Source organism: Dendrobates tinctorius, unplaced genomic scaffold (genome assembly GCF_039654945.1).
Source record: "Dendrobates tinctorius isolate UK_male_01 unplaced genomic scaffold, ASM3965494v1 ptg000133l, whole genome shotgun sequence".
Lineage (NCBI taxonomy): Eukaryota > Metazoa > Chordata > Amphibia > Anura > Dendrobatidae > Dendrobates > Dendrobates tinctorius.
In genome coordinates this window covers 11,803,690-11,824,418 of record NW_027361801.1, presented here as the reverse complement: position 1 = coordinate 11,824,418, position 20,729 = coordinate 11,803,690, and the positions used below count along the sequence as shown (strand labels likewise).

The 20,729-nt window shown below is 41.5% G+C and overlaps 1 protein-coding gene across 4 annotated transcripts in view; it reads left to right on the top strand.

The window, feature by feature from the left end:
* The window catches only part of KLHL13 (kelch like family member 13), a 151,078-nt gene that overhangs the window by 62,376 nt on the left and 67,973 nt on the right, over positions 1-20,729 (top strand). For all 4 annotated transcript variants that reach the window (XM_073543476.1, XM_073543477.1, XM_073543478.1 and 1 more), the window contains one exon: positions 20,310-20,451. In XM_073543476.1, coding sequence (XP_073399577.1) covers positions 20,310-20,451 — 142 coding nt within the window. The remainder of the gene's footprint in view (positions 1-20,309; positions 20,452-20,729) is intronic.

Genomic DNA, 20,729 nt, shown 5'->3' with positions numbered 1-20,729 from the left:
GTTTCTTTTTTCCCCTCTTTCTAGCCTAGCTTTTCTTGTCTCTACAGTTTGGGCAATTTTTGTAAAAATGTCCAGACATAATCATAAGTGGCATGTATGCACTCTACATCTTAAACTTCTATTTGTATTAGGTTTTGTGCATCTAAATGTCTGCTTGGATCAGACTTGGTCATAAACATTTTATGCTCACCTCCCCCTAAAAATAAACTTTGTAACAAAATTTAATAAAGACGTGCGTGTGTGTAAAATTAGGAGTTGTCTTAATTTAGCAGAGTGCCAGAAAATGTATGGATATCGGGTATTATTTTATAATTTTGGTTTCTATTGTATTTCGTAGGTGTCAAAAGTGGGCCAAATGTCGAAAAACTTAAGGGAACTCTAAATTATGCCCTTTAACGATCTGGTGGCTTGAATTCCAAAGGTACTGTCACACTTAGCAATGCACCAGCGATCCCGACAACGATATGACGCGGTCAGGATCACTGGTGCATCGCTAAGTGGTCGCTAGTGAGCTGCCAAACAGGCAGATCTCACCAGCGACATAGCAGCGGTCGGAGGTCGCTACTTACCTGTCAGACGAGGCGATCCTGACGTCCTCCCGCCCGCGTCCACGCGTCGCTCGTCTCTCCACAGGAAGCTGACGACAAGAAACGGCCCAGGCCGTTCTCGCGCGATCAACAGCGGGGGAGCCGGTCGGAGGTAAGTATCAGACATAGCGATATCGCTAGTGATATCACTGCTAAGTCACAAAACCAGTGACGTTATTGCAATATTGCTAGCGATATCGCTTAGTGTGACAGGCCCTTAACACCCAACTTTTGTTCTTTGTGAGATAAGGTGATGGCCAGAATGTCTGGCAGAGCCTCTTTTTTTTTTTTTTTTTTTATCTCCCCATTGACAACACATGAACATTCAGATAAGCTGATCGTGTGCATGTGTGGGGGGTGACCTTGGCCCCACGCTGACGCTATCGCATATGTATGGCGAACTTTAGAAAGCCGTCTGTCAGCCTGATCTTGACCAACAAACTGTTTTTGAATTAGTATATTTTACTAAAAGTGTCTTATGGATGTTTAGTCATGATTATCGTTAATATGTGGGCAATAAAAGTACCCTAATGCCATACTGTTATCAATATTTGCCATAGAGGACTGCAGGGAACTGCTAAAAAAAATTAGATTAACAAGAAACAATCAAGGTATACTTCAAATATAAAGGGAAATAAAGAACGAAAAAGACCCCTGCTGTGTTAAGTGTAAACTTTTCAGCATATGATCAGAAAATTAATAATAAAATTCATATATTAATAAGATGTGTGGATAATACCAATTGTACAATTATAACCAAGACTTTCTTTTGGTCAGATGTTAAATTAACAAGATTTTGGATAATCTGATTTTAGGTTAAAGGGATTACACTGCTACTCTATTCTCCCTGATGGAAAAAAAAGAAAAACAAATAATAAAACTTTACATCTGTTCAGGGCTGTGGAGTTGGAGTCTGAGTTAGTTTTGGTCGGAGTCGGTAGAAATGTACCGACTCTGACTCCAGCTTTAAAAAAAAGTATTAATATTTCATAATTGAACTTTCATATGAATTTTATAAATGTTACTCAAATATATATGTTCTATCAAACTATGAACAACAGTGATAAGCAGTTCTGCTGGAGATAGAGACATTTCTTACTTCTTGTGTGTCACTGTTCTCCACTGCCCTTATCTAATCTTATACTTGGTTAACCTCATGCTGCCCCAACCCCCCTACTTACAATGTATGAATCTGAAAGTGAAAATGTGTTGCAAATTCTTAGTAGTAAAGCTCCTCCTCTAGACTAGATCATACTAGGTGTGCGTCTTCCAAGCATCTCACAGCTGCCTGCTACTCAGAAGAGGAAGACTGTAAGAAGTATTATCCTTTCAACAAACTTTGCATCAGTTAACTGTGAGTACATGAGGAATAATAACAGTATTACTGACCACTATATCAGTTGTACGACCTGGCAATAATTTTGTACAATTGTTTTTAGGAAAAACAATTGTCATTTGGATTGTGAATGCAGAATTAAAAACCTGAGAATGTCAAAGAAACATCACATTAAATCAGCTGTATTTGAACATTTCACCATCACTCAAAATAGAAAACATTATGTCTGTCAGTGTATGACAAATGATCCAGACGAAAACAAATGCTGTGAAGCCAAGATGAGTGCATATTCAGGCAAAGATAAAAATGCTCCTACCAGAGCATCTAATCTAAAGAGACATTTACAGCGCTTTCATCCAGAAGTACTGAAAGCAGTGGATGAGAAAGACTGCATCCAAACCAATGAACCAGTGCCCAGCTCTTCCAGCCAAACAAAGGAGCAGAGAACTTTGCAGCCATCAGTTGCAAGATATTTTGTCAGTGACAAAGTTACTGTGACAATGACAGTAGATACATTTAAAAAACAGATCATAGAGCTTGTTGTAAAGGATAGTGTGCCTATTTCATTATTTTCACGACCAGCTTTTATGTGTATGAATGGGGAAATGGCCCGCAAGCTTGGTGTTTCTCTGGAGAGAGAGAGTATTAGAAAATTAGTAATCGAAGAAGCTTTTAAACAAAAGGAAGAACTTAAAAAAAAAACTCTCAAGGGACGCTTTCTGTTTCTTAAAATGGATGCCTGCACACGTCGCAGAGTGAACTATTTTGCCATCAATGTCCGATTTGTTTGTGACAAAAATGAAATAGTTACCAAGACATTGGCAGTAAAAGACACCAAAGCTCATCACACCAGTGAGTTTCTCCAGGTCTTGGTGGAAAAGGTTCTGCAAGACTATGAACTTAAAAAAGAGCAAGTTCTTTCTGTCGTAACTGACAATGCTTCAAATATGATAAGTACTATTAAGCTAATGAATGAGAGTAATGATGGTGACCAGCAGCTAGAAGAACATTCTGGGTCCACAGACACAGAAATGTTTGAAATAGAGGAACACAGTATTGTAACTGAGGAGCAAACTGAAGTTGCTTCAGATGAACAGCAACATGATAGTTTAGATGATCTTGTTGAAACTGTGTCAATATGTTCTTTCATTCATCACATGCGCTGTGTTGTGCATACGCTACAGCTGGCTATAAGAGACAGTCTGCAAGAAGGACATGCTGCTGCACTGATTGGCAAGGTGAGAAAATTGGCTACTGTTGCCAGAACCCCTAAAGTTGACTCAATTTTGAAGAGACGTGCTGGAAAAGGGGCAATTATTGATCAAGCCACACGATGGGGCAGTACTTACTTAATGATTCAGCGCTTGGTTGAACTGAAAACCTTTCTTGTAGACATGGCTAACCCTCAACTGACGCTAAATGAAAGTCAGTGGAATCAGGTGACTGAGCTGGAAAAATTGCTAGAGCACCCATTTACAGTGACTAAAAAATTACAAGCAGAGGACTTAACTCCAGGTATTTTCTTAAAGGAGTGGAAGAACCTGATGTTTCGCCTGTCCCAAAGAGGAGGGTTAATTGCAAGTGGCATTGCTACATCAATGAAACGGAGAGAGGAGCTACTATTACAAAATAACATTCTTTTGGCAGCTGTTTATGTAGACCCAATGCATCGGATTCTTCTAGATGATCAACAGCTAAGTAAAGGAAAAGAAGCTCTGTTTGAAATAGCAGTAAGGATGAAAGGGTTGCAGAACAGTCAGGAGGAACAAGAAGAATTTGGTCGTCCTGCCACATCTTCACCCTCATCATCAACTGATGAAGAATTTAATTTCGAAAAATATTTGGATCACAAGGACCGTGCAAAGCGTTCCCGCATAGAAGAAGAGTCATCCCCATCAAGGAACACAGCCAGTACATTTCAGCAGAATTTTTCATGTGCACTAAAAGAAATTGAGAAATTTGACCGTTCATCAAAAATAACAGTGCAACAAGCGATTCCTCTGTATCCTGACATTGTCAGAGATGTTGCCCGAGTGGTTACTGCTTTGCCACCAACACAAGTTAGTGTAGAGAGGTTGTTCTCTGCTCTCAAAATAATTAGATCAGATTTGAGGGCATCCATGAAGGAGGATCTGACAGAGGCAATACTTTTTCTGAGGACAAATTTATAGATTTCTTCTTATTAACTGCATAAAAGTGTTTATTGCATATTTACTTACAGTTTAGAAAAGTTTATAAAAGTTTTTTGCTATATTCTAATTGTATTCTAATAAATGCAGTTTTTGCTCTAAGTGGTCTCATTACTTATATGATGGTGAGAAACTGAATAAGCACGATGTTTAATAATTTACAACAGTAAATTTGTTGTTATGAATTGGCCATTTATGAAGGAGTCGGAGCCGGAGCCTGATAAAATCCAGGAGTCGGAGTCGCAACTGTGGCTTACCGACTCCACAGCCCTGCATCTGTTGTATCCATTATGGACTCAAGTTCACAAGGAGGAGTCTGTGTGTGTGTGTGTGTGTGTGTGTGTGTGTGTGTGTGTGTATGTATGTATGTATGTATGTATGTGTGTATATATATATATATATATATATATATATAATATATATGTGAATGCGAAATATCCATGCCAGAAATACATGCATTTTTTGCTTACAAGGTTTTCAGTTGTGACCCATTTGATATCAGGAAAAGAAAACTGTATGAACAGCAATGTGATTTTTCCCTTTGAAATCAGTTGTAAGCAAATACAAAATACTAAATAGATCTAATCTATAGGATTAGCTGGACTCATAGAATGTGTGTTTATTTGTTTTTAGAGAGGATTATGTAGTAGCATGCAAAAGTCTGGGCACCTCTGGTCAAAATTACTGTTATTGTGAATATTTAAGCAAGTTGAAAAATGAAATGCGCTCAAAAAGGCCTAACCTTAAAGATAACACGTTTTCTTTTGCTTTTAGGGAAAAAAAACACAGAACAATACCGTATATACTTGCGTATAAGCCAAGATTTTCAGCCCATTTTTTGGGGGCTGAAAGTCCCCCTCTCGGCTTATACGCGAGTCATATACGTCAGGGGGTCGGCGGTGGAGGGGGGTGTCAGATCATACCCCCTCGGGCGCGTCTCTGCAGTCCCCTGCTTGTCACACAGTCTCAGGGGCCTGCCTTCAGCGGTCACGTGCATATTCATGTCTTTAAAGTGGGGTACCACGTGACTGCTGAAGACATGTCCCTGAGACCGTGGGAGAACGGGGCTGCAGAGACCGACCCGGGGGGGGGGTAAGTATATCCAATATTCACCTGTCCCCATTCCCACGCTGCTCGCCGCTGCCTACTGCTTCCTCTGTCAGTGATGTTCAGGTTAGAGGGTGCGGTGATATTGTTAGTGTGCGCCGCGCCCTCTGCTGCCTGAACGTCACTGACAGACAACGTGGCAGACAGCGGTAAGCACTGTGGGATCGGGGACAGGTGAAGGATCGCCAGTGTCAGTGTCCTGAGCCAGCAGCGACACCGGCACCTGACCCCCAGCGACGGAGAGGTGAGTATGTCATTTTTTATTTTTTTGCAGCGGCATATAGGGATTATTCTATGGAGCATCTTATAGGGGCAGCATATGGAGGCCTATTCTATGGGGCATCTTATGGGGGCATATTCTATGGGGCATCTTATGGGGCATATTCTATGAAGCATGGGGCCTTAACCTTTATGGCGCAGCATATGGGGCATATTATTCTGTGAAGCATCTTATGGGGCCATAACCTTTATGGAGCAGCATATGGGGCATATTATTCTATGGAACATCTTATGGGGCCATTATTAACCTTTGTGCAGCATTATATGGGGTGTATTTTGTATGGAGCATCTTATGGGGCCATCATGAACTGTATGGAGCATTATATGGGGCTCCTGATTCATTATGGATATTCAAAAACATTTAACCTACTGATGTCTCAATTAATTTTACATTTACTGGTATCTATTTTTATTTTTGAAATTTACCAGTAGCTGCTGCTTTTTCCACCCTAGGCTTACATGCGAGTCAATAAGTTTTCCCAGTTTCTTATGGCAAAATTAGGGGGTTGGCTCATACACTGGTCGGCTTATACACAAGTATATACGGTGTGTGTGTGTCTATATAATATATAGTGTGTGTGTGTGTGTGTGTGTGTGTATGTATAATATATATATATATATATATATATATATATATATATATATATATATACATAATGTGTATATGTCCTTTTTTTCATTTTAAAAATTACAAAAAAGTAAAATGGGCAGATGCAAAAGTTTTTGCACCTTTCTGTGGATATTACCTGGTAGCACCTGCTGTTGAAGGTATCTTGTAAACGCTCTCTGTAGCCAGTCGTGAGTCTTTCAATTCTTGCTCACTTTTCATCCATTCTTGGACAACTCTTCCTGTTCTGTGAGACTTCTGGTTCGTCTTGCCTGCTCTGCTATTTTGAGGTCTGGCCACAGATTTTCAGTGATGATTTTCAGATCTGGGGACTGTGAAGGCCATTGTAAAACCTTCAGCTTGCACCTTTTAAGGTAGTCTGTTGTGGATTTTGACGTGTTTAGGATCATTATCTATTTGTAGAAGCTATCCTCTTTTTATCATCACCTTTTTTACAGATGGTGTTATGTTTGCATCACGAATTTGTTGAAATTTCATTCAATTCCATCCTTCTACCCATTGAACGTTATACTTTACAGACCATTCCAGTGACGCACCAGTGAGGTTCTCTTTATTGTGGTCCTTCTTCCCTGGTCTTCTACATTTATCCCAGACCACCATCTCCACGTTTCCCATCAATGTCTTGTTTCAGCAGAATGTGACACACAGAAATATTTTCGCTGATTTCTTTTAACGATCTGTAAATAAACTGTTTTGTGCCCTATATAGTTAATAATTCAACCCCAGTTAATAATTCAACCCCTTATTGCCTTAAATCAGTTTTGTGCACCCCTCAGGTACTGTCACTCTCCCTTTTATGATAATACACTTTAAGCACCCACTTCCAAAAGTAATGTCGCCGTTGAAATATCTTATTTTCAGCCCAATGAAAAACTTAGTCTTTTTGCACACGCATACACAATAATTAGTCCCCTTTTGTGCCTTCATACACTAATGTCCCCCTCATGCAATAATAATGCCTCATTGCGCCTCCTGTACAACAATGCCCCTTTGCCCCTCTACAATAAGTGACTTTTTTGCACCCCATTGATCAGTAAAGACCCCTTTCTGCCTCCATTAAAGGAAACTTTTCGCATGAATCATACTGGCCAAATAAATCAGAGCCTTCCTTGAAAAATTGATTGCAGCCAGATATAGTTTTCTTTTGAAAATATTTGACAGTCCGACCAGGGACCATAGTAATAGATGACACTAGTCCGGTGCCACCCCCGACCGACTTTTTTCACACCACTCCAGATGATTGATGGGTCTTTCATATTGTGAGCTCCAACAGTCATCTCCTATATCAGTAAAGTAATAATTGGTCTACGTTAACTACAGATTTTACCCTGGATTTTGAGAATTTTGAAAATAAAAGATCAGTCCAGTTTTTAACATTTAACAGCATTGGCTGCCCAGGGATCTCCTTCTTTCCCTTTGCATCCAGTCACAGTCTCTCTCCTGCATCGGCGATCTTTACGCCTCTGTTTATGAACATTCGTGATTACTGATAACGGAATAGTTAATGGACTTTAAAGCATAGCCTAATAATTGAGGTATGTGAAGTACTGCTGAGCTGCAAATTGGGCATAACAAGAGAGCAGAATTTGAAGTGACACTCCACTTAAAGGGAAGGTGCCATCCAAAAATTTTTTTTTCAGCAATTGAAAAAAATGTAAAGAATTAATGTTTACATTTTCTTAAAAAATATTATCATTTGTTTTTAATTTTGTAAAATATGAAAAATAATTTTAAAAAGTTTGGCATTTCCACTTGTTAACACTAGGGGGAGCAGCTACTGAAATTTGGCACAAAAACCTAGTGAACAACTAGCTCACATTACTGCCCTGCAGTAATTATGGGCGGAATCTGCTGACATGGGTGTGATGTCACTCCTCTCCTCCCCTTCTGGGTGTTTGCTAAGGGAAAAGAGGATGACATTTAGGAACACAGTGAGCAGCCATTTTGATGGGGCCTGCAAAGTTACTGACTGTCCTTGCATGCAAAGTCTGGATCAGAACAGGTCACCAATCAGCAGAAATGTTTCCTGGATTTCTGTGGAGCAGACAAGAAGACGGTCCATCCATATGTATAAAACACAGCGCTCTATGTACAATCCCTGGCACCAAACAGGGTGCCCCCCCCCCCCATAGACCAGCGCTCTGCTCTCCTGAAATACTCTGTGCTCCTTCCACCATATATCAGGCCCATGTAACCTCTCTCTTTCACACATCACCAGGACAGGATCTGAGGAGAGGAATGGGGTCTTCGGTCACCGAGGATGGCAGGCAGCAAGGATTCTGGGAGCAGGGTGACAGCAGCACAGAATATTTCAGGAAAGCAGTGTGCTGGTCTATGGGGGGCACAGAGGGAGATATATGGGGGAGGAGCAGGGTGACAGCACCACACAGAAATCCAGGAAACATTTCTGTTGATTGATGGCCTGTTCTGATCCAGACTTTGCATGCAAAGACCCCATTCCCCTCCTCAGATCCTGTCCTGGCGATGTGTGAAAGCGAGGCGACAGGCGCAGTCCGGGGTGACGGGAGGAAGCAGGCTGGGGGAAATGTAGCCATACAGTAACGATAAAAATGAGCCCCTCTCTTCAGCAGCCTCTCCAGCCCTCCCCTGACTGCACCTATTACCCCTGACCCGTGTGCAGGTGCTCAGCCAGAACCACCCTAGAATGGGTCCCCTTTTAGCAGATAATCCTGCCATAGTGTTCTCACATGATACCGCCATATACTTCACACATAATACCGCAATATAGATCATACACAATACCACCATGTAGATGACACATAAAACCAGCAGGGTGACAGCAGCACAGAGTATTTCAGGAGAGCAGTATCACACCGGATAGGATTAGATATACGGCTCAGCAGTCAGTATCACACAGGATAGGATTAGATACATGGCTCAGCAATCAGTATCACACAGGAGAGGATTAGATACACGGCTCAGCAGTCAATATCACACAGGAGAGGATTAGATGCACGGCTCCGCAGTCAGTATCACACAGGATAGGATTAGATGCACGGATCAGTAGACTGTATCAAACAGGATAGGATTAGATACACGGATCAGCAGACTGTATCACAGAGGATAGGATTAGATACATGGCTCAGCAGACAGCATCACACAGGAGAGGATTAGATGTCCAGCAGATGGCCAAGTGTTTTGAAAGAGCAGGGAGCAGCGCCTCCTATGTTTTGCAAGAGCAGGGGCTGCAGCTGGTCGGGTGTTTTGGAAAGAGCAGCTCGGTCTCCAGGAGCTCGTCCTGTATCCTCTCCTGCAGCTGGTATGTGCAGAGTGAACATCCAAGCCCTGTTATGCTGGAACAGTACAGCATCCAGGGCTTGCAGTAGAGTGTAAATGGAGCTAAAAGGAAAGCACTGGGCTCTATTAAAATGGCGCCTGGCCACACCTACAGCTGTGAATTGAGCTGCCCACAGAGACGTGCCCAGTTCACAGCTGCTGCTGCTGCAATGATACAGATAGAGTCGGGAGCTGACTCTTGTGTCTTATGCTCAGGGACTGCCGTAAATGAGCATGGAAAGTGTCGTTCAGCAGCCAGAAAGGTAAGATGGCAGCCCCCAGTGGCTGCATTAATATAGTAAAAAAAAAAACATACACACCACTGAGCTTAGGGGGCAATATTTTTTTATACTATTTTCATTTTTAACTTAAATTATGAAAAAACACAGCACCTTCCCTTTAAAATATTTGTGCAGCTCCAGTTAGCTATGATATTGCTGTTCATATACATTGCATTGTACTCTCATTTAAAAGTACCCCAATCAAATGAAATCCCAATGCACCCCAATTTTTAGTTTCTTGCAACTGAAGGAATCTCCAGGATTGTGAGTTCTCCGGCTTAAACACAAGCTGTACTTGTAACCCATCTCCTCTTTCTCATAGCTTGATTTATCTTACAGAACAGATAGCCTGACCTTTCTTCTGGTGTTATTTACACTGCTGTGAGGGATCACACAGGGGGAGGGCGTGTCGACTTCGCTCACCTCGGGGGAGGGGAGAAAAGGACCCGCAGGGATCGGCTCTCGGGTGCCACCACTTGCTCCAGGTCAATCAGGGAACTGCACCGAGGGCAAATAGCCGCCTGAAAGGCTTCCCTTATTGGTAAGAATTAGAGAGGCACTCCCAGTGAGGGAGGATATATATCACCAGTCCAGGCTGGCGATATATATTTAAACCTCCCGGCCATCACTGCCAGAGTTCCTCACTAAAACAATCCGGTATTCTGCCACCAGTTCCTGGTTCGACATGAGCCCCCTCCGACAACAGGCTAATATCGGGTCAGAAACCAACCCGGGTATCGTACAATTGACCAACCAAACGTGCGGACGTGGGGATTCTTGAACCGAGATAAAAGAGCAGCCTAAGATTAATTTTATATTTAATCGCCGAAAAGGTGCATTAGAAATATAGAGCTATATACAAGAACAATATACAGGTATATAGTCACAAGTCTAGTACAAGGATAGGGTATAGATAGGTTGCAATTACTGTGTTATGTAGCATGTGACCACACAGAGGCGCTGATGGATCACAGGTCCAAATCTTAGTTACAGGCTTTCCTGGCTGCATCGGCTAACAAATGCTCCTGCCATCAGAAAACTCAGTCCAAAATGAGAGTCTGCCTGTTCCCTCCCACACTCTGCTGCCACCCCTGGGTTGGCTGCCTCCCTCCTTCCATGTCTGAGAATACGATTTTATGTCAAGAATCGTGGATGGCCCATAACTTTGCGCCCAAAGCTCTGAAGGGGGTGGTTCTGCCGCCACTGGGTTCCACTTGATTTTATCTGCGCATAGAGACCAAATATGCCTACCGTATGTGTTATTACTGTTAGCTATGCTTTATAACGCCAGGGTTCTGGAGGTGGCTAAATAATATGGGTGCGAGGGGAAAGGAATGCAGATTCCGTTTATGTGCTTGACTAGTCTCAGAGATATTGCATTCTGTTATTAAAGGTCATTTTCCAGATTCAATACCTCAGAGCCTGCTGCGACTTGTTGTACCACTGGGTTTCCATGTGCTTCTGTCAGACAAAAGAAATCTAGTTTGCTGTGAAGCTGCAGAGAGCTCACACCTTGGTGCTAGTTGCTAGTCGCCTGAGCTTGTAGAGCTTGTTCCTTGGAGTTAATCAAAGAAAATCAATGCATTGCCTTTTATGGCCTGGGGGAACGCAAGAGTGGGGGCACATTCCAGGAGTGGTCGGAGATGTCCTGAACTTATGATCCAAAATGGATTCTCCCTCATCCCTCACAATTGCACTTCATGATACAATGTACATTCTCTCCTTACTTCATGTATTAGGGGGTCCAACTTTGTGGTTCTTTGTAGAGTAGATGTCCTCAAGAATCCTTCCCCAAAATGTGCATTTGCTTGTGTTAAAGGGAATCTGTCACCCTTTTTTTCGGCTTGCAGCTGCTGGCATAGACATCGGGGGCTTATCTACAGCATTCTGTAATGCTGTAGATAAACCTCCGATGTAACCTGAAAGATAAGAAAAACACGTTATATTATACTCACCAGGGTGGGCGGTCCGGTCTGGTGGGCGTTGCGGTCTGGTCCGACGCCTCATGACATCCTCTTCTCCTGTCCTGTAATGGCTGCGGCGCAAGCGCACTGCTCTGCCCTGTTGAGGGCAGAGCAGAATTCTGCAGTGTGCAGGCGCCGGACCTCTCCCAACGCCTGCGCACTGCAGGACTCTGCTCTGCCCTCAACAATGCTGTAGATAAGCCCCCGATGTCTATGCCGGCAGCTGCAAGCCGAAAAAAAGGCTGACAGATTCCCTTTAAGTGTCAACTTTTTTGCAAAATCTCATCTCTGTCTGTGATAAAAAAAAAAAAAGAAATGAATCAAGCTTCATGTTTAGCAGCTTCTGGCTTTTTTATTTTCTTTTCATTATGTACAAAATGGTGCGGTGACCTGTCTTTGCTGCCGGAACAAAAAAAATTTCTAAAAGCTTGTGTGGGTCCTGTTGAGTGTGAAGGGTGCCCGATTCCACTCCGTTGCCACTTATATTTTCTTCTGCCAAATTCCTTGAAATTAGCTTGCTAATTCAATCAGCAGACTGCAAGCTGTTGTAAAAGGCCATAACTGTAGAGGTTGTCCAAGTATAAGATGTGTTAATGTATTTCTCAGAAGTTTATACTTTCGACCCTGAAAAGAAATAACTCTTTGTACTGTTCTTTGTAAAATTCTTATTTGCTTCTAGTCTTTATAATGGCTGATGGTTGTGACAGATTGATGACTATTTTGCTCTTTACCTGTCTGACCATTTATCTGTAAACTTATTTTATTACTTCATCTAATGCATCAATGCTGCCATGTTGGAACTCTTTGTAAAAACTTACTCTTGTTGCTTAAATTGGTATATACCGTATATGTATTTGGAACACGTACGGTATCTATATACATATGCCTGTGTTTTTTTTTTTTGTCTTAAAACCCCAACATGCACTGCTCAGCTATATGTTGTGTTCTGTAAACCCATTTATCTGAGCATCTGTACGTGCTAAGGAAGTAAACACTTCCTGAACACCTTCTTTCTGGTTTTACACAAGTTTCCGCAAAGATAAGTCCGTGAAATGCTTCGGTGTAACATTTAGTTTTCGGCCTTCTCTGTATAAATTTCGTTAAATCGTGGGCTCCTTACCCTTCTGCCTTTGATATGAGGTAAGATGCCAGGGAAGGCTGGAGTACTACTGATCTTGTATGTCTGGGTTTTGATTGGGGCTGCAACTGAGATGTGTCGTATTTAGGTTTGAGGAAAATTCATGGGTGAAATGCTCTATATTCAGATGGGAATGTAGTTTATCCCCACTCCTCTGTCCAAATCTATCGCTTGTGTGACCATAAATGGGGACAATTTCCTATGTTTAGATCTATTTCTCATACTTAGTCTTTTTGTGTGTGTGCCCAGCTAAGGCTTGGTTGTTCTATTTGTTTTTTTTGTTTTTTTGTTTTATACATGACATTCCTTTGCATCTTACATAGCTGAGCGTTCACCCAATTTTCTAAGAGTGGTTGAGTGTTATCTAAAGATTGGGAACTTTAAAAACCCCACTGAAAGCTGACGGTTTACATCCTTCTTCGACTCTGAAATATTTCTGTAAATTTTGGCACAAGTTGTTCTTACAACAGAAACGACCCAAGTTTTGTCCATCCCTACATTTTAAGGCTCTGTCTAGGTGTCTTGCCTTGACACCAGGACTTTCAGGTTGCCCAGCTACATTGTCTGTATTGTTTTTAATATCCTGGTATATGTTATTGTGAATTTCTATTTTGTGAACACTGGTTTTGATAGTTTTTTTTTTATTTTTGTTTAGGAAGTTAGCTGGTATGCCAAGGGGATACAAAATAAATAATATTTGCACTGTTATATCTAACAAAACCTAAAATCTTTAAATTGAAATGATTAAAAAAAATCTCCTTTGTGTAAATATACGCCTGTTATGGCGCCCCTTGGCATATTTTTGACTTCCTTGTTGAACAGCCACCTAGTGTGTAAAGTGCCGGTGATCTCATGTGCCCAGTCATTTAGTTGCGGTTATGTAGGACAAGTGATAAGAAATTCCGCACTACAGGTGAAGGTTCTCTGAAGGATCAAAGGAACACCACGGAACGCCATAACAAGGATGTAGTGGAAATATCTAGACATAGGAACATTTCTTTAATCTAATTGTCTGTTTTGCATGATTTTAGTCAGCATGGTGGCTCAGTGGTTAGCACTTTTGCCTTGCAGCCCAAAGGCCAAATCCCACCAAGGACAATATCTGTAATGAGTTTGTATGTTCTACCTGTGTTTGTGTGGGTTTCCTCCGGGTTCTCCGGTTTCCTCCCACACTCCACAGACATACTGATTGTAGAATGTGAGCCCCAATTGGGATGGCGATGATGTCTGTAAAGCGCTGAGGAATATGATGGCGCTATATGTTCAAGCAAAACAATAATCTAATAACGTAAATTAATGTTTAACTGTGGGACAATCCATTTAAGAAACCATCTCGATTTGTGATTAATCTCGGTGTATAGATTTTGCGTTCTGCCAGCCTTGAAGGATGTGTATTGACGAATATGAAATGAAAAAAACTGGGGTTAACCACCATGCAGATAAAGTGAGACTCCTAAAATATTTTTTTCTGTCACTTTTTACTTTGGATGAAAAACTTAATGTCTCTGTCATCACTATATGGTGATTTTAATCTCTCTTATAAACTGTGACGGTAGAAATTTTTTATTTCGTTCAGGTAATGCCTTTTTTATAATTTTATTTAAACTTAATTTTCTTTTTTTCAAAGTTTTGTAGCAATGTTTCATATGGTAAAAGATTGGACAGCATTGAAGTGAGCTGTAACTAAGCAGCTTGTAAAAAAAAAAATTACCGTAATTAAAAAAATATATATTTTTTTTACAAGCTGATCTGCTGTGTGTGTGTGTGTGTGTATGTGTGTGTGTGTGTGTGTTTATATATATATATATATATATATATATATAGTGTGTGTGTATTTATGTGTGGCGAGCCCCGCCCACTCCGCATAGCCACATTCACTATAATATCCCACATCATCCCGTCAGCCAGAGCTACCGGACTACTACCCCTAATATCCCACATTGTCCCGTCAGCCAGAGCCACCGGACTAATATCCCACATCATCCCATCAGCCAGAGCCACCGGACAACTACCACTAATATCCCACATCATCCCGTCAGCCAGAGCTACCGGACTACTACCCCTAATATCCCACATCGTCCCGTCAGCCAGAGCCACTGGACTACTACCCCTAATATCCCACATCATCCTGTCAACGCCACCGGACTACTACCCCTAATATCCCACATCATCCCATCAGCCAGAGCCACCGGGCAACTACCACTAATATCCCACATCATCCCGTCACAGCCGCCGGACTACTACCCCTAATATCCCACATCATCCCGTCAGCCAGAGCCACCAAATTACTACCCCTAATATCCCACATCATCCCGTAAGTCAGAGCCACCGGACTACTACCGCTAATATCCCACATCATCCCGTCAGCCAGAGCCACCGGACTACTACCCCTAATATCCTACGTCAGCCAGAGCCACCGGACTACTACCCCTAATATCCCACATCATCCCATCAGCTTGGGGTCAGAACCAGAACGCTGAGTTGAACGGTCCTAACTTCCATACCGGGGATCCCTTTAAGAGAGGCCTGGGGTCAGAACCAGAGCGCAGAGTGGATTTGCCCTCACTTTCATACCGGGGATCCCTTTAAAAGAGCCTGGGGTCCTTACCAGAGCATTTGAAGGCAATTGCCCTGACTTCCATACCGGAAATCCCTTTAAGAAATGCCTGGGGTCAGTACCAAAGCGCAGAGTGGATTTGTCCTAACTTCCATACCAAGGATCCCTTTAAGAGACCCTGGGGTCAGAACCACAGCACTGGATGGATTTGCTCTGACTTCCATACCAATGATCCCTTTAAGAGGGAAGATGTGCCTATGGGATAAAGGATGTGTGATGGGTATATGGAAACGGAAGGGGTGATTCATTTCTGTCATGTGCTCTCTGCTCCTTTTTGGGGGGGCAGACAATGGCTGGGAGCTTAGGGGATGCTAGATTTCTCCCACCATGTCAGTGTCTGCTGAGGTGTTGTCAAGTGGGAAAACTTGCTCATAGCAACCAATCACAGCTCAGTTTCTTTTGAACAGCTCTGGTGAAATTAAAGGTGCTTCATGATTTTTTGGTGATATATATATATATATATATATATATATATATATATATACACACACAAACATACGTTCACTTTTATATATAGAGATGTATATATATTATACATATACATTCATACACTCACACATAAGTATACATATGTGCATACAACTCTGGCAAAAATTAAGAGACCACTGCACAGTTTTCTAAAAATCAGCTTCTCTACATGTCTGACAGCCATTCCATTCCAGTGTCAGTTGAATTCCAACCAGAGTACACCTCATTCTACTTAATGTGCTTCTGATTAGGTGATCACCTGAACCAAATCTTATTTAACGAAGGAAAGTATAAAAAACCCTGCTGTGGTGTTCACAATCTTCTTGCAATAGGACAAGCTGGATGGCAAAACAAGTGCTAGTAACATCCCACAAGTAATATGAATGAAAAAATAACTTTTAACCATGCCAAAGGACTTGGAAAAAAATGTCTTGAGTGAGGAAAAGAAGGGCTCAATTCTGGCTTTACTAGCAGAGGGATACAATGAGCATCATGTTGCCGCCATCCTTAAAATTTCTAAGATGGCAGTCCATTACAACAAGGTCAAGCAGTAGGCGTTGGGGACAACAAAGCTACATATCGGCAGAGGGCGAAAATGACTCTTCATCGACCAGGATGACGTCATCTTATTCGAATGTCACTCAGCAACCCAGGATGACATCAAGTGACCTACAAAAAGAATGGCAAATGGCAGCTGGGGTGAAGTGCACGGCAAGAACAGTTCGTAACGGGCTCCTAAAGGCAGGGCTCAAGTCATGTAAAGCTTTTAAAAAAAAAAAAAAAAAGTCTTTCATCAATGAGAAGCAAAGGCGAGCCAGGCTAAAGTTTGCCAAAGACCATAAGGATTGGACCACAGAGGACTGGAGTAAGGTAATCTTCTCTGATGGGTCCAATTTTTAGTTTTGCCAACATCTAATGGTTAGATGGAGATCTGGAGAGGTGTACAAGGCACAGTGTCTCGCACCCACTGTGAAATTTGGAGGAGGATTGGTGGTGATCTGAGGATACTTCAGCAAGGCTGGAAATGGACAAGTTAATCTTTGCGAAGGACGTATGAATCAAGCCACATACAAGGTTATCCTGGAAATTAGCAGTTGATTTCTTCACTGTTCCCCAACTCTGAGGACTGTTTTTTCCAGCAGGACAATGCGCCATGCCAAAAGTTAGGTCAATCCATGTGTGGATGAAGGACCACCAGATCAAATCCCTGTCATGGCCAGCCCAATCTCCAGACCTGAACCCTATTGAAAACCTCTGGAATGTAGTCAAGAGGAAGATGGATAGTCACAAGCCATCAAACAAAGAAGAACTGCTTAAATTTTTGTACCAGGAGTGGCGTAAGGTCACCCAAAAGCAGTGTGAAAGACTGGTGGAAAGCATGCCAAGACGCATGAAAGCTGTAATTAAAAATCATGGTTATTGCACAAAATATTGATTTCTGAACTCTTCCTGAGTTAAAATATTAGTATTGTTGTTTTTAAATGATTATGAACTTGTTTTCTTAGCATTATTTGAAGTCTGCAAGCACAGCATTTTTTTTTACCATTTCTCATTTTCTGAAAATAGAAAATTTAGTGCTTGGAAATTCGAAGACATGTCAGTAGTTTATAGAATAAAAGAGCTATTTACATTTTACTCAAATATACCTATAAACAGAAAAATTAGGCAAACTGAAAATTTTGCAGTGGTCTTTTAATTTTTGCCAGAGCAATGTGTGTGTATGTACACAAGAGAGCTATGCGTACATGCATGCTTATTTAATTTTTTTAATTCTTATTCATCTTTTACTTTTTAGTTTCGGGCAATTTCTTTGAGTATAGGGATTTCCCATACTGCACAAATAGGATCAAACAATAAAGGACTATATTGAGGATGCTATAATATATCTGTGGGACATTTACCCATATTAAGTTCAGTCAAGGATTTCATAACCTTGGTTATGAAACAATACAATGCCTATCTCTCCCTGCATCACACATACAGTAAAAGTTGGTCTTGAATATCGTCAACGGTTGACATCGTTTTCTGTTTCCATATTATAAGTGAGGACACCTCATGTACTTTTTTTATTTAACTTGTCGACTTATCTGTATTTTATCTTCCATGTCAACAGAAAATGAAGGAAGCTAATATAATTGTAAAAAACACAAATTTACCATGCAACAATGTATTGGACACAATTGTTTTTGACTGGCATTGCCCATTTTGGCTGAATAAACCTCCGGCATTTATTTCTTACTGCTTTATGCAAGTTTTGGTCGTTACTTGTACAATTATTTCATACTCATCCCTGGAGTGTTTGTATTTTAATGGTGTCCTACTCCTATGTGTTTCAAATGCCCACAGCACTTTAGTAGGACATTTGGTAGCCATTCAAGAACCCTACATTTCATTCCTTTTTTCCCTGCTACTATTTTATGTTGGACTTGCTGTCCAGTAGGCGTTATTACCATGTTGTGAAGTCCTCTTTGGGTTGTACTTTAAGGTAGACACTAGGTGAACATCTGTGTACCCTTACCATTTCAGTGGGACCAGCCAACCATCTAATGCTTATAAGAGTGTCCAAACTCTAACCCCATCATAAAATCAGGGAATTGAAGTTTTGGTTTGGTCGATTTTATCATGCCTGATACTTTTTTTTCCTTTCAAGGCTGAAAAGTGGAGGTGTTTGTCAATGGCTTACTCTCCTTTCTGTTTTCATGGGCATTCTCTGCTGTAATGGGAGGAGGGGTTAGTAATAGTAGTTGGCTGAAAAACCTTTTGAAGGTGTATATCCACCATTTTATCTTCTGACATGGGAGTCGTTCATTATCATGAAGCAGCTGCAACCCATAACATTTCCACAACCTTGCTTTGCAGGTATCTACTTGGTTCTTCTGCTGAAATATTGCCTTAAGGAAGGAGTCAATGAATAAATATATTGACATCCCATATTTAAATGTCCAAATCTGACTCTACTAATTTTGTTTGTATAATGGGGTTCCTCTAAAGTTGTGGTGTACTCCCTCCCAGTCCTCATGTTTATTCATATTGTGGTTGGTTAACTTTATAACTACTAGACCCCCCCAATTCTTCCCAAAAGCTCCATGTGTCTGTGTGTGTATAATATACAGGGGTTGGACAAATAATGGAAACACCTGGAAACATCAACAAAAGTTAGTTTAATGTGTTGTAGGTCCACCTTTTTGCGGAGATTACAGCCTCAATTCTCCGAGGTATGGATTCATACAAAGTGTGAATTGTTTCCAAAGGAATTGTAGCCCATTCTTCAGTTATAACGCCCTCCAGTTCTTTGAGTGACGATGGTGGCGGAAATCGACGTCTAAATGGAATCTCTAAAATCGGCCAGAAATGCTCATTAATGTTGAGGTCTGGGGATTGTGGGGGCCAGATGAGATGCTCAACTTCATTAGAATATTCCTCGTGCCATGCTTTAACGATTTTAGCTGTATGAATTGGTGCATTATCATCCTGAAAGATGGCTTTCCCCTCCGGGAACAGTGCTTGAACCGCAGGATGCACTTGGTCGCCCAAAATGCCTAAATAATCGCGCTGTTAATTCTTCCACGAAGGGATATCATTGGCCCGGCGGATCTCCACAAAATAGCACCCCAGATCATCACAGAACCTCCACCATGTTTTACGGTTGGAAGAAGGCAGTCTGGATGGAATGCTTCTTTCGGCTGTCTCCAATCGTACACTCGGCCGGCGGTCAGAAATAGGGTAAACGATGATTCGTCTGAGAATATCACATGTTTCCACTGCTCTAAGGAACCAATTCTGGAGGTTTCTACACCACTCTAAACGCTTGGAAACATTTGTCATTGAGAGCAGCGGTTTTCGAAGTGCAGCTCCCGACGAACATTTTCGTGGAAACTGGGTTCGGTAGGTGTTCATTGAGCTCAGCAGTGATTTTCGGAGCCGTGGTCTTGCGATCCTCTCTCACAATTCGCTTTAGAGTCCGACGGTCTCTCTCAGTCAACTTCGACTTTCAGCCGGACCTGTGCTTTGCTGCGGACGTTTTTCCTTCTCTTTCAAACGCAGTCATTACTTTGGAGACAGTACCTCTTGACACGCCAAGCATTCGGGCACTTTCTGTTACACTAGCGCCTGCCATACGAGCACCAACAATTTGGCCTCTTTGAAAATCCAAGAGGTCTGCCATTGGTATCAGGTTCTCATCAATGTGCTTACTGCAAAACAAACAGTTAATTTACAGTCACATAACACAAATAATCAACACAAAACATTACCATATGTCACGGTTTGCATGTTTATAACATGTTCGAAGATTATGATGCCAAAACGTTAGGTGTTTCCATTATTTTGTCCAACCCCCGTATATACTGGTAATATTCAGTATGATGTTCTGTGTTACTTCTGCTGAACAATTTAGTCTGGTTACAATTGTATTTCAGATCTTTGGTGGAAGAGGAGGACCCTCACTTGAAAGTTTCTCTTGGGAGCACCGATATGGGTGTGTCTGCTCATCTCCAGTCCTCCAAGACGGGCACCACTCGCTTCTTCACCAGCAATACTCATAGTTCAGTGGTGTTACAGGTATGGCAGAGAAAAATGTTCACAGATGTCTTTAACTTATGGTAGTGTTGACTTGCTCCTTTATTGTAACATTTCAGAGCTATTCATCTAAGACCTGATTAACTATTTTAGTTCATATGCTTTAATCTGTCACTAATGAGACCTGATAAGTGTCATAAACACTCATTATTGTTTTTTCCTGGGTCATTACAAACAGAACAAATGTAAAAGAAAAAAAAATATTTTTTTAGCTTACTTTTCAACCAGCTTATTTGTCATCTTTGTATAGACTGGAACAT